Below are 27,286 nucleotides of genomic sequence, written 5' to 3'. Positions count from 1 at the left end.
CCGCCCGGGCCCCGCCCACCCGCGGCTGCGGCAAACGCGGGCCCGCCCCCCGGCCACGCCCCCCGGGGCCGCCAATCCCCAGGCTGGGGCGGGGCGCAGTGTCTTAACCCCTTTGTAGCTGCGCCCCGGTTCACGCGTGGGACCCCTCTATTTCACCTTCTCCAGGGCTCCGTAGGTCGGCCGGAGCCCCTCTGCTCGTCGCCGCTTACTCTCCCAAGCCCCTTGGGTTCGGCCCCCAGGCTCTAATCTCTAACAAATCCAGTGGGACCGCACCCTCCGCCTCTTCTTTGGCCATTGGGAGGAGCCCCTCCGGTTTGGGGAAGGGGCTCGCGATGCCGACCCCGAGCCTCATTCCTCTCCCGCTCCAGCTCTTCCGGACGCGGCCTCCCAGCGGACGCCGTGAGACTGCAAGTCTGCAAGGTGGGGGCGGGGCGAGCCCTCCCGTGGGTATCCGACACCGCGGAGCGAAGACCCGCGCGAGCGCGGGGACCGCAGGCAGGTGTGTTAGAGGCTTGGAGGGGCCGTGACTCAGTCTGGCAGTAAGGAGAGCCGGTCTGAAACTTGCTGCTTGCGGAGGCTCACTGTCCGGGAGGAAAAGGAAGGCGACGAAGGAAAAGATGTACATATAACCCAGCAAGGTGTGAGTGCTTTCACCCCGTGCCCCACACCTGCACGAGACCCGGCCCCGACTCCCACGCTGCAACCGAGGGTGAGAGGAGGTGAGGTGAGGACTTCGTCCCTCACCCAGAGCACCAGTTTTGCACGCGCGTGCTTCATTCTGTACCGTCAATGCTCATTCCGCCCCGGTTGGCCCGGGAGGACTGCCGGGAGGAAGCCGGCTCGGGCTGGAGGTCTTAGCCTAGAATACCACGAATATTGCGGGGAAGCAAACCAGGCCTAGGGTTCAGCGTTAAAAAAAGCTGGAGGCACAAAGGGTCAGTCCTAAAAACTTCTGCGCCTCCACTCCAGCTGGGATTTAACCCATTGTATCATTGCTATAATTTGGTCATTGCTAATTTGTTTGGTCATCAGTCGTCCTATTTTATAGTATATATTTCTTGCTGTTTTCTGGATTTTTTCCATATTTGCTTTTATCTTCTATAGTAGTCTGCAAGATAGAAAGCCTGGCGGTTGCTTTTGAGTTTATAAAGTAAAAATAATTTTTATTTCACAAATCATTAAAGTCAATGACAACTCATTCATTTTTATATTCCATTTTATGTAACGAAAATTTTTTTTAAGATATTTTATTTATTTGTGATAGACATAGAGAGAGAGAGGCAAAGGCACTGGCAGAGGGAGAGACAGGCTCCATGCCAGGAGCCCGACGGGGGACCCGATCCCGGGGTCCCAGGATCACGCCCTCGGCCAAAGACAGGCGCTAAACCGCTGAGCCACCCAGGGATCCCTGTAACGAAAATTTTAATGTGCTTTTCTATCTCTAGGCCTGCTGCCCTTACACCTATTTTTATAGGATGATAGACCCAGTTTTGTTTACACTTTTTTTCAAGCCACAAAATCCTGTTTTTCAATCATTATCTTTGGCTTTTGCCAACTCTTTAATTGGTATCAATGTCACTGCCAGTTTTCTATGCTCTCATTTTTTTCTCATTCGGACCCATCTCTCATTTTACTGGTGATTTCAGGGAGGGCTCCTGAATGTTTTTTTCCTAGGCCTTTGCCCTAGTAAGAATGCCTTTTTACTGTCTTTACATACTAATACGTCTTTGTGGCTTGATAGTTTACAGAATTCTTGAGTGGTCTTTTCAGCTTACGAAAGTTTCTAACAAATTCTAATATGTTCCTGTCCATTCTGTGAACAGGGTTGATTTGGTGTTTTTTTCTCCCCTAAAATTATCACATTAGATCAATGTTTTCATTGAAATCTCTTCCTCCTTTTTCTCTGCATCTTGGGAGAGTATCTTATGTTTTTCTCCAACATCACAGATTTAATTTTCTTCAGAGTCAAGGGTACTCTTTGTTTTCTCCAATAAGATATTTAATTCTGCTTGTTTTATCTTCCTTTGATTTTAGACAATTTCCACTCCACCTCTGTCTTGGTTTCACTTAATCTCTTTTTAGTTTTCTATTCCTATTTCATAGAGGATGTGGTTTAACATTTTGAGAATAGGAAAATAAGGGAATACCATAGCTGACTCTGTTCTAATGCATATGAAAGCCCTGATAAAGTGGACCATTTTCTGGGAAATAAAATTTAAAAAGTAAGAACGACGTTGAAAACATTATCTAAGAAATATATTCAAGAAAGGCTCTGGGCTCAGATGGTTTAATGGGAGAATTCTCTCAAACTTTCAGTGAACAGATAATCCTTACTCTGCAAATCGGTATTATAGCCCAGAAAAATTAGAAAGCTATTTCACTTTATGAAGCTACAATTCTCCTTATGCCAATTCCTAATAAAGATAGCATAAAAAAAGAAAACTGCAAACCAATCATACTTATCAATTCAGGGGATAAAATTACTACATACAACTCAAGGAAGTAAAGTTTTATTGTATGTGAAATTAGTCCATGATTTTGTTAAATAAGAAAAAAAATCGTCATAATATATGGCAAAATTGAATTTAAGTATAATATTAACAATATTTTTTTGCCAAAAAGTCACTAAAAAATCAGTGCCCAAAAAGAACCCTCATAATGAACCAGGAACTGCTGAAATGAAGATTCAATATTTTGGCCTTGACATCTGGTAAAATCTGGAGTGCCTCAAATAGCTTAACTGAACATTGCCCTAGCCAAATAATCCTCCTTATCAAATCAACCAGGTGCAGTTTCTGCTTATCTCAGAGCAGGTTTCAGTTCTCTGCCAGCCTTCAGAATCATTCAAACAAGCCAATCACATTTCCTGCAGGAATAGCAGGCACACCTCACTCTCTTGCTGCTATAAAGCCTGTCCTCCACAGCTTCTGGTTGTTCACTACATTTCTGAGTGCAACACCTGGACGGTCCCAGGTGGCTTGTGGGGTCCTCCTTCCCAGAGCTATGAAAATATGTGACTAATAAACTGTCAGTCTCACCTGTCCAGGGTCAGGTGCTGTGTTTGGCCCTTCCCATAACCCTAGAGTGGGAAACTCTTCCTCACCAATGAGAAAGAGAAGGCCATTAAAACAAATCTATCATTTCAATAAAATGGGAGTAGGGGGAAGAGTCTATCAGACTGACAACTTAAAAAGTGATATCACATGTTGGTGAAGCTGTAGGGCAAAAGGAACTCACGGTATTTTTGAGAGTATAAATCAGTACAACCTTTCGGGAGGACAATATGTAAAAATGTGAAATGTGTATATCCCCAGACTTTGCAATTCCATTCTGGGAAGAAATGTCATCATGAGTAATATGACAGATGTTCAAAGGTAAGTCACTGCCATAATATGCCATGCTGACTGCCATGCTGACTGTAATAGAAAAATTTAAACCTAAATACATCAATCTATTAATGGAATATTGAGTAAATTAATCCGTGCATCCAGTGCAATGTAACAATAGCAATGTAAAATAATGGCATAGGTGTCTATGTATTGACATAGAAAGATGACTACATTAAGTGAAAAACCAAGGAGCAGAATCATACGTATGCAAACTCTATTATTTTACTTATTTTTAAAATATTTATTTATTTAGGGGCACTTGGGTGGCTCAGTTGGTTAAGGATCTGCCTCTTGATTTCAGCTCAGCTCAGGATCTCAAGGTTGTAAGATTAAGCCCCATGTTGGGCTCAGTGCTCAGCACAGTCTTGCTTGTCCCTTTCCCTCTGCCAATCCCGACTTGCTTTCTGTCTCGCTCTCAAATAAAAAAATAAAATATTTTAAAAAATATTTATTTTATGGGACGCCTGGATGGCACAGTGGTTAAGCTTCTGCCTTCAGCTCAGGGAGTGATCCTGGAGTCTCAGGATCGAGTCCCATGTCAGGTTCCCTGCATGGAGTCTGCTTTTCCCTCTGCCTCTCTCTCTCTCTCTGTGTCTCTCATGAATAAATAAATATAATGTTTAAAAATTTATTTATTTATTTATTTATTTATTTATTTATTTATGTAATCTCTACACCCAATGTGGGGCTCAAACTTGCAACCCTGAGATCCAAGTCACATGTTCTGACTGAGCCAGCCAGGCGCCCCATCTTCTTCTTTTTTTTTTTTTTTTAATTTTTATTTATTTATGATAGTCACACACAGAGAGAGAGAGAGGCAGAGACACAGGCAGAGGGAGAAGCAGGCTCCATGCACTGGGAGCTCGATGCGGGACTCGATCCCGGGTCTCCAGGATCGTGCCCTGGGCCAAAGGCAGGCACCAAACCGCTGCGCCACCCAGGGATCCCCCCATCTTCTATTATTTTAGTAAGAATATGTATATGCATAGAAAAGTGAAAAAATGAACATCAAACTATTAATAGTGGCTACTTTGAGATGGTGGGATTGCAGGAAGGAGGGTGGAAGATTCTAGGCAGTTCTGTAATGTTTGCGTTTTTTTTTTTTTAGAGTTATTTATTTATTTATTTATTTATGATAGACATAGACAGAGAGAGAGAGAGGCAGAGACACAGGAGGAGGGAGAAGCAGGCTCCATGCCGGGAGCCTGACATGGGACTCGATCCCGGGACTCCAGAATCGCGCCCTGGGCCAAAGGCAGGCACCAAACTGCTGAGCCACCCAGGGATCCCCCTGTTTGCGTTTTTTTTACAACAAGCATGTATTACTTTGTAAAAAAAAAAAAAAAAAAAATGAAGAGATAATGCAGTTTGCCTGGAAGAATAAACAGGTGAATAAGCTCTGAAAATGTAGAAAGAGCAAGCTATTAATATATTAAATATCTGCTCAAAAACCCCTGCCCAGTGGGAGTTTGCATTCTAGTGGGAGGAGACAGTAAAATATATAGTGGATTAGAAAGTGGCAAATACTAAAAGAAGTGGAGATTGTTGGGGGATCCAATTCTGAATGAGGTGGAAGGCCTCTGTAAGGAAGTAACATTCAAGTCAAAGACTTGGAGATGGGGGAGGAAGCCAAGTGTAAATGTGGAGGTTTCCTGGATGCAATCATGTTATCTATAATGAAATGAGCTCCTAGTCAGTATTTCCTTGTTGTTGTTTTTTTTTTAAAGATCTTATTTATTTATTCATGATAGACACAGAGAGAGAGAGAGAGAGAGAGGCAGAGACACAGGCAGAGGGAGAAGCAGGCTCCATGCTAGAAGCCCGACGTGGGACCTGATCCTGGTTCTCCAGGATCCCACCCTGGGCCAAAGGCAGGCACTAAACTGCTGAGCCACCCAGGGATCTCTATTTCCTTGTTTTTGTACAACTAAAGCTTCCAGTAGAAAAAGGTACTTAAACGTGATTTAATTAGGTTTTAGCAAGATCAATAACTACAAAAGGAATTAACATTGTTAAGGTTTGCCCTTTTATTTTTTTAAGATTTTATTTATTCATGAGAGACACAGAGAGGCAGAGATACAGGCAGAGGGAGAAGCAGGATCCCCGCCAGGAGCCTGATGTGGGACTCAATCCCAGAACCCCAGGATCAGGACCTGAGCCAAAGGCAGATGCTCAATCACTGAGCCACCCAGGTGCCTAAGGTTTACCCTTTTATTTTTATTTTTTAAAAAAGATTTTTATTATTTATTCCTGGGAGACACAGAGAGACAAGCAGAGACACAGGCAGAAGGAGAAGCAGGCTCCACACAGGAAGCCCGATGCAGGTATTGATCCTGGGACTCCAGGATCACGCCCTGGGCCGAAGGCAGGCGCTAAACCACTGAGCCACCCAGGCGTCCCAGGTTTACCCTTTTATTTTATTTTTCTTTTAAAGATTTTATTTATTTATTCATGAGAGACATAGAGAGAGAGATCGGCAGAGACACAGGCAGAGGGAGAAGCGGGCTCCATGCCGGGAGCCTGACGCGGGACTCGATCCTGGGACTCCAGGATCACGCCCTGGGCCAAAGGCAGGCGCTAAACTGCTGAGCCACCCAGGGATCCCCGGTTTACCCTTTTATTTATTTATTTTTTTTTTTAATTTTTATTTATTTATGACAGTCACAGAGAGAGAGAGAGAGGCAGAGACACAGGCAGAGAGAGAAGCAGGCTCCATGCACTGGGAGCCCGACGTGGGATTCGATCCCGGGTCTCCAGGATCGCGCCCTGGGCCAAAGGCAGGCGCCAAACCGCTGCGCCACCCAGGGATCCCCGGTTTACCCTTTTAAATGGCATTCTCCCTAGACTGTTTTACAGCTGAGTTCTACCCAATCTATGAAGAAATCATTCTAAATCACAGGAAAAGATGAAAAGCTCCCTAATTTATTTTATAAAGGTAGAATAATCTTAATATGAAAATCTGAAAAATAATATAAAAGAAGAAAATGGTGATTGATTAATCATGTCCTCCTCACTAACTTGTGTCTATGTAGACAGGATACTTTAAAATTCCATATCCCGGGGTGCCTGGGTGGCTCAGTAGGTTAGGCATCTGACTTTTGATTTGGGCTCAGGTCATGTCTCAGGGTTGTGCGATGGAGCTCCAAGTCCGGCTCAGCATGCAGTGGGGAGTCTGCTGAGATTCTCTCCCTCTCCCTCTGCCCTCAAACTTACAAGCTCTCTCTCAAATAAATCTTTTTATTTTATTATTTTTAAAGATTTTATTTATTTATTCATGAGAGACACTGAGAAAGAGGCAGAGACATAGGCAGATAGAGAAGCAGGCCCCATGCAGGGAGCCCAGTGTGGGACTCGATCCCGGGACTCCAGGATCACACCCTGAGCCAAAGGCAGACACTCAACTGCTGAGCCATCCAGGTGTCCTCTCAAATAAATCTTTAAAAAAAATTCCATATCCCATCTTAATACTCTGGTAAGCAGAATTAATGAACCCCCAAAGATATCCAAGTCCTAATCCCCTGAACCTGTAAACATGCTAGGTTACCTGGCAAAGGAGAATTAAGTTTGTAGATAGAATTAAGGTTTCTAATCAGCTAACCTTAAAATAGGGAGATTAGGAGTGCATGGCTGGCTCAGTTAGTACAGCGTGTGATCCTGATCTTGCGGTTGTAAGTTTGAGCCCCATGTTGGGTGTAGAGATTACTTAAAAATAAAAATCTTTATTAAAAAAAGAGATTATCCTGGATTATCTAGGTGGGCCCAATGTAATTATAGGATCCTTAAAAGTGGATGAGGGGGATGCCTGGGTGGCTCAGCAGTTTAGCACCTGCCTTCAGCCCACCATGTGATTCTGGAGTTTCGGGATTGAGTCCCACATCGGGCTCCCTGCATGGAGCCTGCTTCTCTCTCTGCCTGTGTCTCTGCCTCTCTCTCTCTCTGTGTGTGTCTCTCATGAATAAATAAATATTTTTTAGAAAAGTGGATGAGGAAGGCAGAAGTCGGGGTGGGGGACATGTAACTACAGAAGAACAGTTACAGATGCAAGGTAGCTAGCTAGCTTTACAAATGAAGGAAAAGGAGCACAAGCCAAGGGATGTGGTTTGAAGATGGAGTAGAGCCTTCAGAAAGAAACAGTTCTATGTTGATTTCAGCCCAGTAAGACCCATGTTGGACTTGTACAGAACCAAGAGATAAATTTGTGCTGTTTTATGCCACTAAGTTTGTGGGTAATTTGTTACAGCAGTACTAGAAAACGAATGCAAAAGCATAATAGACACTCAACATTCATTTGTTGAATGATGAATGAAATTGCAAAAACCCTTGGGTCTACTGACAAATGGGTAAAAGAGAAATAAATCATTCACAGAATACAAATGTCCAACAAGCCATTCAATACATACCCAGCCCTGCTGATATTGAAAAGATGCAAAAGAAAACCTACCAATTAACAGACTATTATGATCCTTTAAGGTCCTACCCACCAAGTTATCCAGACTGGGACATGGGGCTTCTCTGGGATGACTGGGCAGTGACCTCCAAATGCCAAACAGGGGCGTGGTGGGGGGTTGGGTGGGGGCAGACAAGGCACTGTAATCCATGCTTAAGTTTGGATGTTTGTACTAAAGCTTTTTACAGTTGTGCTTGCTTTATGAAGAAATAAAAACCTCTGGAATTAGGCCCAAAATTCCTGGGCATGACTAGTAAAGGTCCTAGGAGTTATCCAGACCAATCTAAAACTGTAACTGAAACATTTATGATTCAAGTCTGCTGGGGTCTTTTACACTCGGTTTTATAAATTGATGAGCTGATGTTTATACACACACTCATGGGACCCTTGAAAAATAAAAGTTAAAGACAAAAATATTAAAAACTTATTAGACTATATTCTCCTTTTAACCACTCTTCTCTACTAATTGTACATTTTTCCCAATAGAACATGGTTTTTGCTTTTATATTCTCAAGGGTCTCTAACACTTTTCTTTTGTTTTCACATAATTGATGCTTTGTTTATATAATACTAACAAAGAAACTTCTTTGTATCTATATAGTATAAACCTTATTGCAAGACATTTAGAAATAAAGTATAAAAGAATATAAGCCACCACCCTACCACTATCTTTTTTTTTTTTCACCCTACCACTATCTTAAGTGAGTTTTATGAACCCACATCTATTTGTGCAGCACGTTGTTCTTCCTAATGTCCTAAGCAGAATAGTAATGATTATTGCATCATGGAATTATGGTTATACCCAAATCGTTAATTAATTTTATGGAGAATGCAGACTCGAAAAATGTTCCCAGATTTAATTTTTGTAAAAGCTGGAGTACATTTGTTTAGCAGAAAGCCTTCTTTGTAAACTTTTTTTATGTTTCAGATGATATTATCGTAGACAAAATGAAACAGCTAGGTGAAACTTTTATTACCTGCCTTTGGGGTAAGTAATAAACTTCCTACCAAATTTCCCATGCGTCCTTCCCTTACCACTCGTCAACTTTTCCTCTCGAGTTACTACAATCCAGCAATGATGGATTATATGTTCAATAATTTCTCATCTATTCATATTTGTTACTATGGTCTATTTTGATATGAGGCAATATGCACAAGCTACAAAATACATAAAGACAGCTGCCAAAGTAGACATCAAGCCTGCGTCCACCCAGCTACACTGTTCTGTAAACTGTAGGGTTGAGCTCAACAGCAAAATGGCCTGACTTACCTCACTGATGAGAAATGGTCAAAGAGAGAAAAGAAACAAAGGAAATAAATCTGTTACTCAGTTACAATACAGTTGGAGCATTACTAGTTGTAGTTTTTGTATTACAATTATTACAGATGTGACATTAGGAATGTAAGTCAAGAAAGTTAAAATGAGGGACGCCTGGGTGGTTCAGTGGTTGAGCATCTATCTGCCTTTGACTCAGGGTGTGATCCTGGAGTCCCAGGATACAGTCCCACATTGGCCTTCCTGCATGGAGCCTGCTTCTCCCTCTGCCTATGTCTCTGCCCCTCTCTCTCTCACTGTGTCTCTCATGAATAAATAGATAAAATCTTAAAAAAAAAAAAAAGTTAAAATGAATTAATTAAAAACAGCTAGTAAGTCTAGCAGGTTATGTCCAAAAGGTTATATTTAAACAAGTTTAATGTTACAGTATTGGTATTTGATAGGTTCTCTTCTAAGGTTTGCCTTATGCATTTTGCCACAATGAGTAATCAAATAACATATAATAAGCCAAAAATTATGGTATCAGGGTAAACCAAGTAACAGTATTTTTCAGTGTCACCACTGTAGTCTAAATTGCTTTTGGTACAGCTGTGTGACTAGCAAGTTATATATGACACACAACTCTGTGCCCAGATATTGACCCTTGTTCCTGTCCTCAATGTAAAAGGAACAGGCTCCTTAGATCCCTATTATTCAAACTGTTGGCTGAGTTTTGTTAGTGGTTTATGAAATCAATGGAGTCACTATCAGTAGTGGTACAAAATAGAGAAGCAAACATCAACATGCATCAACCACAGCTTCAGTTCTCTCTATGCATGGGTATACAGACATGGACCAAGTCTTCAATGAAAAATGGATTTCTTACTAAGAGATACTGTCAAAAACACCGCCTTAGTGGAATAGTCATTTCCAATCTTGGGGCTGGGGCTTGGGACTGGAGATGTCTGGGGCAAGCACTCATGAAGGCTTGATGTGGTATGCTCTGATGTTATAATGAAGGTGTAGGGAGGGGGCTGATGGTATAATGATGATTTGTAGGATGATTGCAAAGAAGGGTTAAGAAATGAATTATTGATTCAAAACACTAAACACCCACCCCCCCTTCACCAAATACAACCCATATTTCTGGGCTCAGCAATCCCTTCCTTTCCACCTTCTCTCTTCTTTGCCCCAGGCTTTCCTGTTCCTCCAGCCAACACTTCATGTCCCCTCAGTGAATCCTAAGCCTTTACATTCTCATACCTGTCCTCCCCTCAGCCCAGAAGGCCTCTCCTTGTAAGCCACTGGTCCCTTTCATATATCAGTTTGGCAGTGCACTTGCTGGCTGGCTGGTTTCTTTTCTTTTCTTTTTTTTTTTTTAAGATTTATTTATTTATTCAGAGAGAGCGAGAGAGAGGCAGAGACACAGGCAGAGACACAGGCAGAGGGAGAAGCAGGCTCCATGCAGGAAGCCCAACATGGGACTTGATCCCAGGTCTCCAGGATCACACCCCAGGCTGCAGGCGGCACTAAACCGCTGCGCCACCGGGGCTGCCCCTGGCTGGTTTCTCTATCAGATTAGTACCACTGCCCCATTCCCACCTGTGGATGGGGTCATGTTTAGCATCCTGCCTCATACTCAAATTACAGATTGTTAGTTTTGCTTTTTTTTTTTTTTTAAGATTTTTTATTTATTCATGATAGAGAGAGACAGAGACAGAGACAGAGATGCAGGCAGAGGGAGAAGCAGGCTCCATACCAGAAGCCTGACATGGGACTTGATCCCGAGACTCCAGGATCATGCCCTGGGCCAAAGGCAGGCGCTGAACCGCTGAGCCACCCAGGGATCCCCTAGTTTTGCTTTTTTAAACCCACTTTGAATGTGTTGAATAATTTGTTAACAAAGATCCAACATGTATCCTACGCTGGTGCCAATGTGTAGCCTGGGGGTCACTCAATTGCCAGGTTAATGGGGAGGGGCTACTAGTGGCTTTACAGGCCCAGCTTTTTTAGCCTCTTTTCTGAAGCTTACCTAGAATCAGGATCATGAGGCCATCTAGGACTCACTGTGTTTATTTACTTTATTTTTTTGTTTATTTACTTTTAAAAAATTTGAGAGAGAGAGAGAGTGGGAGGGGAAGAGGGAGAGGGAGAGATAATCTCAAGCAGACCCCATGCCAAGTGCAGGGCCCAACAAGGGGCTCAATCTCATGACCCTGAGATCATGACCTGAGCTGAAATCAAGAGTCAGATGTTCAACCAACTGCATCACCCAGGGACCCTTATTTATTTATTTATTTATTTATTTATTTATTTATTTATTATTTATTTAATTTTTAGGGCCTACAAATTGTCTTCTCCATGAATGGGAATGAAGAAAAGGACCACTCATTTTTTAGAAGGTAGAAATGCTGGCAACAGGGAAGACCAGATCAATAAGCTTATTAGAAGGATGAAGTAAAGCATCTACTGCTTTTATTTTTGTAATCTGGTCAATTAATAAATGGCTACTTTCATTCTTTTTTTTTTTTTTTTAAGATTTTATTTATTCATGAGAGAGAGAGAGAGGCAGAGACACAGGCAGAGAGAGAAGCAGGCTCCATGCACCGGGAGCCTGACGTGGGATTCGATCCTGGGTCTCCAGGATCACGCCCTGGGCCAAAGGTAAGCGCCAAACTGCTGCGCCACCCAGGGATCCCTAAATGGCTACTTTCAAACTGAAAAAATATATATATATATTTTTAAGTAATCTCTATACTCAACATGGGGCTCAAACTCACAACCCCAAGACTGAGAGTCACACACTCCAAACTGAGCCAGCCAGGCCCCCTCACTGTGTTTAAGCTTTTAGTTATGAGAAACTTTTTTTTTTTAAAGATTTTATTTACTTATTCATGAGAAACACAGAGGGAGAGAGAGGCAGAGACACAGGCAGAGGGAGAAGCAGGCTCCTCCACGCAGGGAGCCCGACGTGGGACTCGATCCCAGGACTCCAAGATCACGCCCAGGGCTGAAGGCAGACGCTCAACCAGTGAGCCACCCAGGCATCCCTATGAGAAACTTTCAATATAAAAATAAAGGAGGATAACTTCCATGTACTCAGTTTTTATAATTTTTCAACTCATGGCCAATCTTATAACCACTTTTGAAATGACAAGTTGTATTCTGTGGCTTCCTAACCATGGGTAATCAGTATTAGGCCTTGAAGGTCCATAAAAAAGAGAAGTTGTAGGGTGCCTGGCTGGCTCAGTCAGTTAAGCATCTGCCTATGGCTCAGGTCTTGATCTCAGAGTCCTGGGAGTGAGCCCCACATCAAGTTCCCTGCTCAGCAGGAGTCTGCTTTTCCCTCTCTCTCTGTCCCTCCTTCCCGCTTGTGCTTGAGTTCACTGTCTCAAATAAATAAAATCTTAGAAAGAAAAGAGAAAAAGAAAGAAATTAAGAAAGAAAGAAAGAAAGAAAGAAAGAAAGAAAGAAAAAAGAAAAGAAAAAGAGAAAGAAAGAAGAAAAAGAAAGAAGAAAAAGAAGAAAAAGAAAGAAAGAAAGAAAGAAAGAAAGAAAGAAAGAAAGAAAGAAAGAAAGAAAGAAAGAAAGAAAGAAAGAAGAAAGAAAGAGGTTGTGATAGAACAAAACTGAACTGGGCTGGACTCTACTGGGAGCAAGTGGTATCAAACCAGGCCTGTTGAGCTGGCCCATAAAGACAGGCACCTAGAACAAGCAAATGAGCATTTTGTATATTGGGAGCTCCAAAACCAGAATTAACCCAATGAGTTGGAAACAGTCAAGTGTTTCTTATGGTGACGGTGGGGGGTAGGGGGTAGGGGGTGGGGGGATGCTAACCATGAAAAAGGGGCCACACTACTAAAGGACTCAGGGTCACAGTCAATGTAAAGTCCTGGGTCCCTGCTTCTGAATCACCATCCATCATATATACATCCTCAGCCACCTGACATATATACATCCTCAGCCACCTGAGATAATCACCCTGAGGCTCCAGTACTCTCAGGAAGAGGGTTTGTTTCAAAACAGAGCTGGTGAATTAGCAAATGTAAATCCATGGTATTGAGAGGTTTATAATCAACTTCAATATTACACATACAGATCAATAATGTCATTGTTACTACTACTAGATGTATCTGGTCTACTTTTTGAGATGTGAAAGTTATTTAAAGTAATTCCATCATTAATTTGGGAACTTTATTTATTTTTTAATTTGGAAACTTTAAATGCTGAGAAATATTTAAGTAATAACTGTTTAAATTAAGCTTGAAAAATTACAAGTGGTTAAACCCAAAAGTTTTCATTTATTGAGAATAATATATACAAACTTAGAAAAATGTTAATCACTATTTCAAGAACTGCTTATTTGAGAAATTTATTAGATTAGTGGACAGATCACTAAAAAATGCACAAGGGTCATAGGTTCCCCCTCACCCCCACCATGCCCTTGGGATACAAAGGGTTTTAGAATGCTTCCAGGACATGAGAAAGGGATGTGCCTTTTCCTCCCTTCTGGCCTGTGGAATGAGGAGGTGGGAGTGCTACAGTCCTCCTGCCACTGGAGGTGGCAGTGGCTGAGGACAACGGAAGGAGGAGACCTGGATCTGCTGTCTTGTTTTGGGAGAATCCCTTTCCAGTGGGGATTTTAATTACTTGTAACTTGATGGCCTGTCTCTCCACTCCACCCCCACTGCCTTCTCAACTTAGGCACACACTGGAATCTCCGACTGATGCCTCCTGGTTCTTACCCCCCAAGATTCTGATTCCACTGGTCTAGGATGCAGCCTGGCATGAGACTGTTGACAATTTGACAATTCCCCAGGGGCTTCTCACCACCTCTCAGGGGCTTCTAATGAGCAACCAGGGTTGAGAAACATCACTTAAACTGTAAGCCTTCTTTTCCCTTTATAATTTTGTTTCTTTCTCATACTATCAGTACCTTTACCTGTTTCTTCCCTCTCCTACTGGATTATGGGCTCCCAGATGGCTTTCCAAACAATGCACATGGCTCTTTCCAGCTCCAGGTGACTCCAAATGCCTGTTGCTGACAGAAGCAGCAGTCATGTCTCACTTGGAATTTTAAGTACTATAGTTAGTGTCTATAACACCAAGTAAATCAAAATCATCCTTGATAACACTCAGGAAGGCTCTACCCTACAGCCTGATGTCCTGTCTCCATCACCATCTATAGGCAGTGTCTTCCACGGTGGGAACAGAAAGCTGCCTCCCCTACCAGGCATCAGAAGTGGGTGGTTTATGTTTAAGGGGTACCTTGTAGAAAAATACACGTTTAAACTCATGCCTCACCCTCAGCACAGCAGGATGCTCACACCACCAAGAGCCCACAGGAACTAGAGTGACTGACCCTACAGGAGTTACACATCTCCCATCTCATACCCACTCCTGAGCATATGGTCCTTACATCCACCAGTGGGTGGAATCACCCACACCGTTTAAACTTTCTGTCCAGGATGGAGAGCTAAATTCACGTGATGGACCATAGGAAGTGCATCTCTCTACTGCAGAATTCAGCTCAAGCAGGTTCCTCGCTTCCTTCCACCTGCCCAGCCTCTGTCCCTCCCTGACCACCCCTCTCTCCTTCTCAAAGATGCTTAGGACTCTACCTTGGCACTTCCCTCTCCTCTTTAAGGGCTCTCAGCCCTCTGTGGGGCTCCTAAAACCATCCATATAAACAAAAGTGAGACCTCCCTTGCCAGTTAGGGGAGATGTCCTAAGGTTTGCTCTGGGACATGGGTAAGGAAGAGAAAGAATTCATCTTTGTAGGATACAAAGAAACACAGTAAACACTCAATATTCTTTTTAAATAAATGAACACATAAGAATGGAACTTTCATCTGCTTCTACAGGGCTTCTCCCACCCATCCCCCAGAAATATTCTGAGCACTAGACTTTAGTTGATCATCTGGGATCCCAGGCCAGGTCTTCTGTCACACCAAGCCACACCAAGCTCAGCAATGCTCACAGGGCTTTAATCTAGAACTGCCTGGCCACATTCCATCTCTCCCCAAGGGTGGTGGGGAGGGATCAAGATGTATGGCCAGGTAGGCTGTGCTAGCTCCCAGTCCAAAAGGGAAGGGCTAGGTCAGGCGGGGGACTGGAGAGAAGGCTCCTGGCCCCAGGAGATGAGGGAGTTGCTGGCCTGGGCAAGCTCAGTGATGGACACCCGGCCCCGCTGTCGGATGAAGTTAGCCACAGCAGCCAGTTCCTCGGGAGTTATGTAGATGAACTTGCCCCGGTCGTCAATCACACCTGTGGGGACAGGATGGTTGTAGAGCTGAGCCCTCTAGGGCCCTCTCCCCCTACTACCAGAAAATGCCCACCCAGCCACCTCTTCACAACTGGCTCAGAGCTCTCCAGGCCTGTGTACCTGCCTAGTCTCTCCTGGCAACATCCAATCCTGGCTTATGTGAGTCAAATCAGGCTTCCTTGCCTGTCCCTGTTACCCTGAGCCACTCTCAGGCCTGGGCAAGTCCCTCTGTTCAGTGCCCCTCCTGCACACCACCTCCTGACCCAGGGCTGGGAGAGGGGTCATCCTGCCTCTGCAACAAATCCCTGCAGGCCCTCTGTGACAAGACACTCCCCAAGGCCAGGGCCTATAGTGACTGCTTCTCATCCCCTCACCTGTTAGAGTCCCCTCAGCCAGCAGATCCTGGATGCGGTTTATGGTATCCTATGAGAAGAACAAGTCTCAGAGCAGAGATGGGCACTACCGTCCCAGTAGACAACTACACTTTCCCTCCCACCACCGCCAACTCTCCTCTCCTCTTCACGGCCACCCACAATGTGACTGTGTGCTTCTGCAGAAGGGCTCAGAGGACACAGGGCTCTGATCCCAGGGCACTGGAGGACCTCTGAGAGAAGCTTTCTTCAAGGCAGGAGAGGAGTGGTGGGGACATTTGGCCGTGAAGGCTGGCACAGCCTGTTTGCAAGGGAGTTGTCAAGGTAACTGGGTTTGGGCTGCCTCGGTGACAGGGGCTGCTGGAGTGATGGGAGTTTGGGCTTTTTTCTTTCCTCTGTCTAGTAGAAAGACAAGATTCCTGAGGTGCCAAAAACTACCTATAGTCTACTCTTGTTTGAAGGCAGTAAGACTCTATCTTTGGGACGCCTGGGTGGCTCAGTGGTTGAGCATCTGCCTTCAGCTCAGGGCATGACCCTGGAGTACTGGGATCGAGTCCCACATCAGCCTTTCTGCATGGAGCCTGCTTCTCCTTCTGCCTGTGTCTCTGCCCCGCCCTCCCACCTGGGCCGCCCCTCTCTTTTATGAATAAATAAAATCTAAAAAAAAAAAAAAAGACTCCATCTTTAAGGCAGTCCCCCTCTGACAGCTGTACAGACCCCCTGGCCACATTCCACAGAGGAGGCCACCTTCAAGTACTTACCTGCGTCCGCAGGCCCACCTGGGAAGCCAGGTCTTCCAAGAGCACGACCTTGGACTGCTGCGAAGGGGAGAAAGGGGGACCTTGGGCAAAGGCTCTCCGCATGGGAGCCCTCTAAGGTTGGCACACCGACCTGCTCTGCTCTGGGTGGATGGCTAAGCAGGCTACGTGCTCCCAAGGGAGAACCTCGTTCCCTTCATACACTATTCACATGTTCTCCCAGCTGCCTGGACACAGATACACACACTCTCATGAACTCTCGTGTCCCTAATTACTGGGAAGGATGTGCCCAAACCACCACCTGCCCCAAGTAGTCATGTCCTGGCCTAGAGACTACCCTGGGACCGATATGCATGGAGAGCTAAAGCACAGCTGCTACCTTCCTCCTCTGCAGCCAGCCGTATCATTTTATCATGAATGGCTGCAAGGGGAAGCGCCACAGAGATGAAAGGAAGGGCTGACAATTGCCAAAAGCTTATTAAAAAACTGTCACTAGGGCCTATGTTTGCTGAAGGTCTGCTAGGACAAGGAGCAGAGAAGGTGTGGGGGGTACGGTGGTCCACAAGACACAGTTCCTGCCCTTGACCTCACAGCCAGCGCAGAAGACAGACGAGAATATGGACAAGAAGAGAGCAGATGGGAAGCCCTGACGAGCCAGGGTCTTGGTGGGAACAGTATAGCTCATTCGTGTCTCACCTTTGTTCACTGCCCTCTCTGCCTAGAGATCCCCACAAGCCTGACATGCCACACTGTGCACCATCCTCTTCAGGCTGTTGAGGTACTGCATCTACCCGTAAGATAACTATCACTAAATCTGCTCAGTGCTTCCCTCACACTCTCAGTAGAAACTTTGGTTCCTAGTTGGGTGGGTTGGGACAGGAGGGGAGTGGGGGTGTGGCCGAGGGTCCACTGCCGGGTCCTACCCATGCATCTGCCCTGCCTCCCCCCACACAGACGGCATGTGACTTGAGAGAAGGCGGTCTGTTGCGTTTCTAGGAATCTTCCACAGCAAATGAGCTGGGGGAGGAGTGACATGGTGACACCTCCTCAGCTGCAGATGGCATGTGACTCTTCAAAATGCCAAAATGAATGTGCAAGCAGGGAGGTAAGTGAGTCGCAGTTGGGCCAAGAGGTGGCAAGCACAAGGTGACCTGGCCAGCTGGCCTCTACCTACCAAGCAGGGAGCAAACACTGGGGTCTTAGGACAGCTCAGAATGCAGAGTCACCCCAGGTGTCCCTGAAGACCTGGCCTGGGGGAGCTGCTGGGCCAAAAGTGTGCTTGGAAAAACAAACCAACCCACTCAGCTCTGCTCAGAAAAAAAGAGGGAATCAACAAGAACAAGTCATGCCTACGCTGCACATAAACTCTGCTTGGCACAAAAACATGCCTCTAGTTCTGAAATCCTAGGATTACAGGGCCCATTCCCCTGGACCCTGGAAGAAGGCAGGTGGGCTGAATTCTGAAGTCTTCCTTCTCCATGTAGACAGCAACTCTAGAAGGACCAGCCTGCACAGGCTGGAAAGACCTCTATGGTCCAGAAGAGTCTGGAGAACCCCCAGAAAAGGACCTCTCCAGAGAGCCTCTGAAAGCAAGGGCTGGAACTGCCCCTAGGGCCTTTACTCAAATGTCTGTAGAGAAGAGGGGAGATGAAACTGGTGGAGGAGACCTTCCTGGAGGAAGACTCAAGGCTGGGCTGGTCGCTGCCCGCTGGGGAGGGGGGGATGGGGAGTTCCAAACAGCAGCAGGAGAGTGAGAGAGAGAGAGATCTTGCCAGCCCTGAGGGTGCCAGGGTGGAGAATGGGCTGCCTCCCTCCCAGGAATACCACTGGGCCCCCAGGCGGTGAGCCCCGCCCCTCACCGCTGGGAGGAGTTCGAATTCTGCTCCATTTGGAAGAGGCAGGGGGAGGATTATGCAAGGCCTGGCTCCTTGGCACCCCCTAGGAGCACCCCCACTGCCGCCCCCACTCCCTCTGCACGCCTTCCCTCAGCCGCCTCTGCACCTCTGAGCTGCACTTGGAAACCTCTCCCCTCTCGCATCCTTCGTGGGAGAGAAGTTGCTTAGCAGCATAGCAGAGCAGGACGTGCTTATGCAACCTGGAGCAGTATCCAGTGTGGCTACAGGCAGAGGGGGACACACGTGCTGCCCCGCCCTAGATTCCAAAGGAAACATCATCCTGTTTCCCTGAAGACCCAAGTCTCTGGTCAGGAACACGTGGCAGGGGATGCTTGTTTCAACTCAGTAGAGCCTCAGTGTGACAGAAGTGACAGAAAACACATATGAAGAAACTTGAAAACAGTGACTCACAGAGCGTGGGGTCTGAGAAGCAGGAAGACTGTCAAACCCTAAATGTGAGAAGAGACTGGGGGCTCAGGCCTCCCACACAGACCGGGTCCCTCTTCACTGTCAAAGAAGAAAGGGCTCTTTTGCCCAGGACCGGGCAGGGCAGCTTAGATTCTCAGGTCCCCTGCCCTCTCCTGCATGAGCTTCAGCAAGCCGCCTAGAACCCTGCCTTGGGTCCACTTAGTCCCCCAGCCCCTGAAAGTGCACGCATGCGTGCACTCTCACACACCCTACACCCTATACATAACATGCATGCGTGAGGCAGGGAGCGGATGCCCAAGCTCTGTCCTGCAGCTTCTTACCTTAATGTAGTTGATGAATTCAGTCAGGAAGCTGTTGGACTAGAGGAGTAGAGAAATCAGGGTGAGTGTCGCCTTTTAGGGGCCACAGGGGTCTATGCCTACCCACCTGCTTGCCACCTGCGTGAGCAGAGCTCCCCATAGTGAGAGATTTGGAGGCATGGCCTCTCCTGAGGACGAGGCCTTTGGCCACTAGAGCCTGCTGAGCCTGCTGCCTACCCACCTCTCAATGCCTGACAAGGGTGGCAGGCAAGGAACAATTGGGTATCTGGGATGTGGTGGCAGGCTTGGTGGGCACAGGGATGGGCTTCCCAGGGGCAGCGGGCCCACCTGTTCTTCAGTCATGGTGTCGCCCACACCTTCCTCCTCCACCACGAAGGCTTCTTTCAGTTTCAGGTACTCTTCATGCTCTCGCTGGGCCTGCTCCTCCCGGGCCTTCCTCTCTTCCTCCTCCTGTGGACAAGAGTTGGGTACTTTGGGGCGGGTGACCACTCCATCCGTGTTCTGGGCTGTGCTGCCCCCACAGGGCACCAGGGCATACAACCTGGCCTTTTCTCAGGAACACAGTTCCTTCAGGACATTTTTCCTTCAATCCCAAGCTGAGCTGCAGGCAGAGGCCCTTGTTTTCATCAGTTCCATCACCTCCCAGATGTATGCTGTTCAGCCCCCTCACCTTTAAAATTCTGCCAATGACTTCAATCCACAGTATCTTGCTATCACCTTCCTTCCTCCTCTTCCTGTCTGTCTCATCTAAACTTCGTGGACACTCAGGCTACATTTCCTCATCATCCATTCACCCTACCTGCGCACTCCAGTGGCTTCTGATACTCAATTCTGCCCAAACAAGTGCTACAGTCTCACCCAGGCCCTCCATCCCACCAAATCCAGTGGGACAACTGTGCCTCATCACCCTGTTGTCTCGGTGCTGCTGAGAGAGCCAATCATTTCCTCTTCCTTCACTTGGCTGGGACACCCACCCTCTTGGATTTCCTCTTGCTCCTTGGGCCATTCTCCCCACCTCCTCCATTACTCAGTCCCTCCTCCATCCTTCTTCCTCAGGCCACCCGGCATGCATCACACAACCATCTCCTTGCCCGTGACTGCCACAGTGGTACCCCTGCCCAAATCTCTCCTTCCATGTGATACACCCACTGGGCCACCTCACAGGCACCTCAAATTGAGTATGTCCAGAAAGATTTTGTGATCTACTCCCCACATGTCCGGTGTTCCTCATGGGTCCCTGGCTCAGTGAGTCACACAGCCATCTGGCTAGCTGGTCAGAAATAAAGTCCTATCTACCACTTCTGCCTTCAACTTCCGAAAAACTTCTCAGTCCATCCATGTCACTCCACCACCACCACCACCACCACCAGAGCTTCTCTCCAAGTCATCCTATTTTCCAGAGTTCTCAAAAAGATTTTTTTAAACCATGTAGCTAAAGCTGGGACAGAGAATATACAAAATAAGCCTGGAGCATCTTGGCAGTGCCAAAAAGTAAGAAAGTACTCAGAAAACAAAACAGGTTACATCAAAGGTACACGGGGCCCAGCTGCAAGAGCTCCTGATGACCTACATAGTAAAGATAGTACCTGACTGCAACACAAAATAAATATCCATGAGTCCATGTAGATAAAAACAATTAAATTTAAACGCAGGGCAGCCCAGGTGGCTCAGCAGTTTAGCGCCGCTTCAGCTCAGGACGTGATCCTGGAGATCCAGGATCGAGTCCCATGTTGGGCTCCCTGCATGGAGCCTGCTTCTGTCTCTGCCTCTCTGTCTGTCACGAATAAATAAAATCTTAAAAAAAAAAATTTTTTATACGCAGAGTAGAAAAGGTAAATCTTCCATACAAAGCAATTCATACTCATCTCTCAAGGAGGCGGAGAATAACTCCCCATTCCATTAAGTGTGGGCTATGTACAATAACTGTTCCTGTTTCCGAAGAAGTACAGAAAGGAGGGAGTAACATTATAGCAGAGAAATCTCGCAAGTAAAACCTGAGCCAAGCAATCAAGGTCGACATCAGTAATGACAAGTCGACAACACATAACCTTCACATGCTGTGTTGAGAATGGCACTTCACCTGTGATCTTCTGAAAAATCCACAACCCCAGTCTAACCATGAGGAAAAAAAAATCAACTGAATGCAAACTGAGAAATATTCTACAAAATACTTCTCAGTACCCAATACTCCTCAACACTATCAAGATCATTAAAAGCAAGGAAAATCTGAGAAAATGTCATAACCTGAAGGAGTCTAAAGAGACGCAGTAACTAAGTGTAACATGCTATCCTGGATGTGACTGTGGAGAACTCTGACATTTATGGTCCATCAGACAGGATCAATGTTCAGAAAGGCAGGGATGCCTAGATGGCTCAGTGGTTAAGCGTCTGCCTTCAGCTTAGGGTGTGATCCTGGAGTCCTGGGATCGAGTCCCACATTGGGCTCCCTGCATGGAGTCTGCTTCTCCCTCTGCCTAGGTCTCTGCCTCTGTGTCTCTCATGAATAAATAAAATCTTAAGAAGAAAATGTTCAGAAAGGTAAAAAACCTTCTCCACTGGGGCACCTAGGTGGCTCAGTGGTTGAGTGTCTGTCTGCCTTTGGCTAGCTCGTGATCCTGGGGTCCTGGGATCAAGTCCTACATCAGGATCCCCACAGGGAGTCTGCTTCTCCCCCTACTTATGTCTCCGCCTCTCTCTTTGTGTGTCTTATAAACAAATAAGATCTTAAAAAACAAAAACAAAAAAAAACAACCCTCTCCACTAAGGCCTCCTCTCTGCTGTGCTCTGGCCCATCTGCTAGTGCACCCAAAGCCAGGCTCTCTGCCATCCAGGGCCAGTGAGAGGCCAAAGGCACCAGCGAGGTCTTCCTAACTGGGGCAGCCCTGTTTACACGTCACACCTCTGTGATGTTCTGATGTTGGCATCGGTTCTCAGAAAGAAAGAAGGAAGTATCCAACAAACAAATGCTCATTAACCACCTCTACCTTCTCTGGGCATCTATCTCCTCCATGCCAGACCCTGAACAGGACCCAGCTCAGGCAGGACCCACCAGCTCTTACGATGACCTTTAACAATTTTAAGTCTTTTAGGTTCCAGATTCCACTCCCCTCTCTGATCCCTCTCCGACCCTTCTCCTTCTTCCTTATCTTGTTTCAGCCACTCCAACCATCTCAATTTTCTTTCATTGCTCTGGGCATGTTCAATAAATCACATACACAAAAGTTCCCACCTCACACTTTGCTTTTCAGCAGTTTTACACAGGTTGCGTTTAGAATCCAGGAACCAAATAAACCAGAGCCTGTTCCTGAACCCAGGATGAGTCTGTGGCCCATCTTCTAGGTTAGAGGTGTGAGGAACTGCATGAGAAGCAAGGCTGTCTGGGCAGGGGTCAGAAGTCAGGAGGGAAGGGTCCGGCTCACCTTTTGTTCCTCCTCCAGACGAAGCCGCTCCTCCTCTTTCTTCCACTCTGCCTCACGCTGGGACTCAAGGCGTTTCCGCTCCTCACGCTCAGCCTCCTCTGCCTGGAAAGAGGCCTCCATTGGGAGCACATCCCCATCCCCAGCTAGAGCTTTCCAACCTCACAAACAGGCCACAGCAGGCAATGACTGGGTCAGACCACGGACCAAGGCTGTAGGAGACAGTCAGGCAAGCAGCATGCAAAGAGCCCAAGAGGAGGGCCTGACACAGGGAACAAAGGAAGGCAGGACCCTTTCCCATTTCCCAGAGCTGCACCCCAACCCTTCTGCTTGCCTCACGCTGGGCTTTTCGCGCCTGTTTCTCCTCTAGTTTCCGTAGTTTCTTGGCTCCGATTTTCCCTGACAGGTGACTTTCCACCGGCTTCTCAATACTTTCTTCCTCCTGGGCTGCATACAGTCCAAAAAAGGCATTTCAGGTCTTGGAGAGGGCTGATGATGATGGGTTCATCCCCTGCCTCATCCCTCTCCATATGGTGGCAAATCCCTTCTCCCATCTGTAAATATCACTAGCCCAGCTCTGTCCTCCAAAGACATCTACCATGAATGCAGAAATTAACACTCTGAGTGTGTGTATGTGAGAGTGTATAAGGAGTGTGTATGTGTTGAGGGTAGAGGATTAGGTGGGAGAATGGTGAGGGAATTATGGGGCAAGGGAACAGATAGTAACTTTGGATGCTGCATAGCCACAAAAAGGGAGGTGTCAGGTTCCAATATCTGAGTGTCTGAAAATCACAGGCAGGGATGTTTGGGCTTGCAGAGTTCTCTGGTTTGTCTCTGAGCCAAACCTCCAGGGAAGGCTGGCCTCATGGGGAAATGTATCCCTGCCTCATATCTGAATCTGTCCTCACTGCAGTCAGGAACTGCAGTGGGCTCTGGCCTCAGCCCCTGGCCAAAAAGACAGCTCCAACCCCAAGACTACCTAAAATTAGGGTCAGCTAAAAGTTAAAGACCTGTTGGGGCACCTGGGTGGCTCAGCTGGTTAAGCACCCACTCCTAATTTTGGCTCAGGTCATGATCTCAAGAACCCCTTAGCCCTTCCAGCTTGTAGAGTTTGCTTGAGATACTTTCCCCCTCCCCTTTCCCTCACTCCTGCCCCTGCATGGGCTCTCACCAGGCATGTGCGCACGCACACTCTCTCTCTTTCAAATAAGTAAGTAAGTAAGTAAATAAATAAATGCTGCCCAGGTGGCTCAGTTGGTTAAGTACCTGCCTTCCGAGCAGATGTGATCCCAGAGTCCCAGGACTGAACCTCACATAGGAGCCCTTGCTCAGCAGGGGATCTGCTTCTCCCTCTCCCCTTTTCCACTTGTGTTTTTTTTCTCTCTCCCAAATAAAAAAATAAAATCTTCAAAGCAAAACTTATTGATGATCGAGCAGCAGAAATGTCTGATCCCAAGTCTAAGACAAGAGGGATGGCACTACAGTGCCTCCTTTTTGAGCCAAAGGGGCTAATTCCCAAAAGTAGAAGGGTAAAAGGCCCAAATGCCCCTTCCTCAGGCTCAAACCAAGAGAAGATATATTTTTGCCCCACAATCCCAGGGGCTCTGTTGGTCTGCCAGGAATATGGAAGCTATGTCAACAATATGTCTCTATCTCCAAATTCTTTCTCTAGGGTTACACGTGACCTCACTTCAGAAGCTCCTGCCTAGGCACTCTGGCCCTAGCGTGAGGCTCTCAGATAATGCATGTGCCCATACCAGTAAGGTGCGGGGATATAAAAAAGTGGTCTGAGGAACTCTGGGTCAATCTGAAGACCCTACCCTCTTACTTAGACACTGAAAGCCATGGAGGAAGAGAGGGCTGGCCCAATGGAACAGGGGTCAGGGTCCAGAACTGCTGCTCTCTGTGATCAAAGGATGGGTCCCAAGTCTCCCCTCCTCTAACTCTATCCTGTGGCTCCCAAACATGTTTCTTTTCTTTTTTTTTAATAATTTTTATTTATTTATGATAGTCACACAGAGAGAGAGGCAGAGACATAGGCAGAGGGAGAAGCAGGCTCCATGCACCAGGAGCCCGACGTGGGATTCGATCCTGGGTCTCCAGGATCACGCCCTGGGCCAAAGGCAGGCGCTAAACCGCTGCGCCACCCAGGGATCCCCCAAACATGTTTCTTACATTGTACCTTCACACCCCACTCTTCCACCCAACTTTGGAGGTCCCCTCATGCCCTAAACCAGCCCCTGTCTCCTCCAGGCTGGGCCCCTCTCACCTGGGATGATGACCTCCTCCTCATTCTCCTCCACCTCTGCCCAGGCGACACGCTGGGCTCGACGCTGGGCCTGCAGGCGGCTGCCCAGGTCCCTTCGGCGCCGGGGCCTGCCCCCGGCTCTCTGCTCCTCAGGCTCCAGGGGCCGAGGCTGGGCCACTGAGCCTGCTACTATGGGCTGCTCCTCATTGTGCAATGGGTCTTGGCCAGCTGTAGGGATGAGAGGAACAAAACACTGTCTAGCAGCTCAACCCACCTGATGGCAGACGACTAGCACCCTGGAACTCAACTTCCTCCCGACTCCAGCTGCCCAAAGCACAAAGCCTAAATTTCTCAGATCAAAGAGTCCTTTATAACCCAGACTCAGTCCTTGGTCCTAATGCAAGAAGATCACCAGTTCACCCTTGACTTTGTTGATACCTTTCCAGCTGGTATGTCAGAAGACTACCAGCCTACAAGAGGAGATGAAGCCCTACCTCCTCCAGGAAGCTCACCCTGACTTCTCCAGACCACATCTGCATGCCTACTGCAAGACTGCATTTATTTCTTCCCTAAAACCACCTGCCGTAGTTTTATAAAGCATCCCAACGGGGAGCACAGCTGGGAGCTGAGTCTTCCCTTTCAAGAAGATTTCTTGGCTATCTGCCTTACTTCAGCTTTCTCTCCCCTGCACCTGGGAGCATGTAGGTGCTCTGAAGTTGCTTGTGGGCTCAGAGACGAGGAGAGATGTACACACAAACCTACCGACTGACAAGAAATAGAGGATGCAGGGTGACAGGCATATCTGTTCTGTACCATGGCAAAAGACACGGGCTCCTGGTCGGGGTGCAGATGAGGGAGGAGGGTGCATTGGTGCTGTCTTTGAGGGGGAAGGAAAGAGCTTCAGGGAGTTACAGCTCGTGGGTAGACACAAAAGACTCAGGTGCTCCCTTCTTGGCACCTGCTCTGGAGCCAGCCTGGGTACGACGGGACACCCCTACGGCCTCTGCTAGGGGCGCACAAGGGGACAGCCCCAGTGAGGGATGGGAGAATGTCCGTCAGGAGATGCGGGGGGGGCGGGGGGGCGAGGAGGGAGGAGGGGGGCGGGGTAGGGAGGAGCCGAGAAGGGGATTGGAGCGAGGCTCTCTCTGAGGCTGGGAGAAAGGTGTAGGAGCGGGGCCATCCCGTCCCGGAGTAGGGCTGCGGTACCGCAGCTCCGCCGGCTCCCCCCCACGAGCAGGTACGCGCACGCGCGCAGCTGGCCTGAAGCGCGACGAGCGCGATTCCGCGCAGAGCTTTCCGGCAGCCCAGCCAGCAGGCCGGCGCATGCGCAGGAGCCGCGGTGCGACGGCCTACAAAGCCTCAGGAGGCCAAAGAACGCGGCCCCACCGGCCCTGGAGCGGCGGCATCTCCTACCTGCTGCTGTCCGGCCCCGGCTGCGAGTCAGAAAAAGGATAAGGCCGACAAGCAAAGCCGCCGCCACCAGGTATACCACGGGGGTCACCATGACGAGGGCTTCCAGTCTGAACCCGCGCGTCCACCCAGGCCCCGGATCTCCCGGACCCCGCCCAAGCCCGCTTGGCTCCTCCCACCACAGGCTCCGCCCACCCAGCGGGGCCCCGCCCAGGCCGCACACTCCAGACGGACGCCTCCGTTTTCTAAAAGGAATTTGGGGGGCAGACGCATACTCATAAATGGAAATTATCGCAAACGATTTTATGCGGTGCAACATTTATACATGGCTTTAAAAAGCGTTAAGCAATATCAGCGTATTTATGTAAACACATGTAGAAAAAGTACAAAAAATGCGTAGGAATGATACAGTCAACTTCAGGATGGATGTTATGAAGAGGAACAAGGATTAATGGGATTAAGGGCAGAGCTTTGCCTGTATCTGTGACATATAATTTCTTTAGGAGAGGGGAGGGGAAGAGACCAAATCTTTTTTTTTTTTTAATTTTTATTTATTTATGATAGTCACAGAGAGAGAGAGAGAGAGAGAGAGAGGCAGAGGGAGAAGCAGGCTCCATGCACCGGGAGCCCGACGTGGGATTCGATCCCGGGTCTCCAGGATCACGCCCTGGGCCAAAGGCAGGCGCCAAACCGCTGGGCCACCCAGGGATCCCGAGACCAAATCTTATATTTATTTTGGTTTTCAAGTCTTCTATTTAAATAAATTGTGATATAGTTTTGTGACCAGACCTGCAATTTTAGACCTATTTTAGTATAAAATTAGCCTTATTAGACTAATACAAGAATTAGTAACCCAGTTTTCCAGAGTAAACACTCAAAATTTAAGTACCCACAGGAAATTTAAATTTCCCTGTTTTTTAACTTAAATTAGCCAACATAAATTAGTTTCAGATGTGTTCAGTGATTTATCAGTTGCGTGTAATACTCAGTGCTCATCACATCATGTGCCCCCCTTTAATGCCCATCACAGACCATCACAGAGGTACTCCATCCCCCTCACCCACCTCCCCTCCTTCAACTTAG

General features: G+C 47.2%; 1 protein-coding gene across 2 annotated transcripts; it reads right to left on the bottom strand.

Annotated features, from left to right (window-relative positions):
- Positions 1 to 13,372: 13,372 nt before the first annotated feature.
- Positions 13,373 to 26,375, bottom strand: DDRGK1 (DDRGK domain containing 1). 2 transcript variants are annotated; one of them, XM_077872397.1, is made up of 9 exons: positions 26,207 to 26,375; positions 24,815 to 25,021; positions 22,880 to 22,992; positions 22,549 to 22,650; positions 19,457 to 19,579; positions 19,130 to 19,168; positions 16,489 to 16,545; positions 15,731 to 15,779; positions 13,373 to 15,358 (listed from the first exon to the last, which is right to left on the bottom strand). In XM_077872397.1, exons 1-9 carry the CDS (start codon positions 26,295 to 26,297, stop codon positions 15,192 to 15,194), a joined length of 948 nt encoding a protein of 315 aa, XP_077728523.1. In that variant the 5' UTR covers positions 26,298 to 26,375; the 3' UTR covers positions 13,373 to 15,191. The 2 variants fall into 2 exon arrangements, with proteins under 2 accessions (XP_077728523.1, XP_077728524.1); XM_077872398.1 differs by lacking the exon at positions 26,207 to 26,375 and adding an exon at positions 25,556 to 25,822.
- Positions 26,376 to 27,286: the final 911 nt, after the last annotated feature.

The sequence above is a fragment of the Canis aureus genome, chromosome 26 (assembly GCF_053574225.1).
Source record: "Canis aureus isolate CA01 chromosome 26, VMU_Caureus_v.1.0, whole genome shotgun sequence".
NCBI lineage: Eukaryota > Metazoa > Chordata > Mammalia > Carnivora > Canidae > Canis > Canis aureus.
Note: the sequence above shows the minus strand (reverse complement) of the source record. Positions and strands in the feature narration are given on the sequence as shown.

Excerpts from the sequence above, each read along its gene's own strand:
- DDRGK1 (XM_077872398.1), bottom strand. The coding sequence starts at position 25,661 with ATGCACCCTCCTCCCTCATCTGCACCCCGACCAGGAGCCCGTGTCTTT. Across the intron at positions 25,022-25,555 it reads CCTCTATTTCTTGTCAGTCG|CTGGCCAAGACCCATTGCAC; the intron begins GTAGGTTTGTGT and ends TCATCCCTACAG. Across the intron at positions 22,993-24,814 it reads GGAGGAGGTCATCATCCCAG|CCCAGGAGGAAGAAAGTATT; the intron begins GTGAGAGGGGCC and ends GACTGTATGCAG.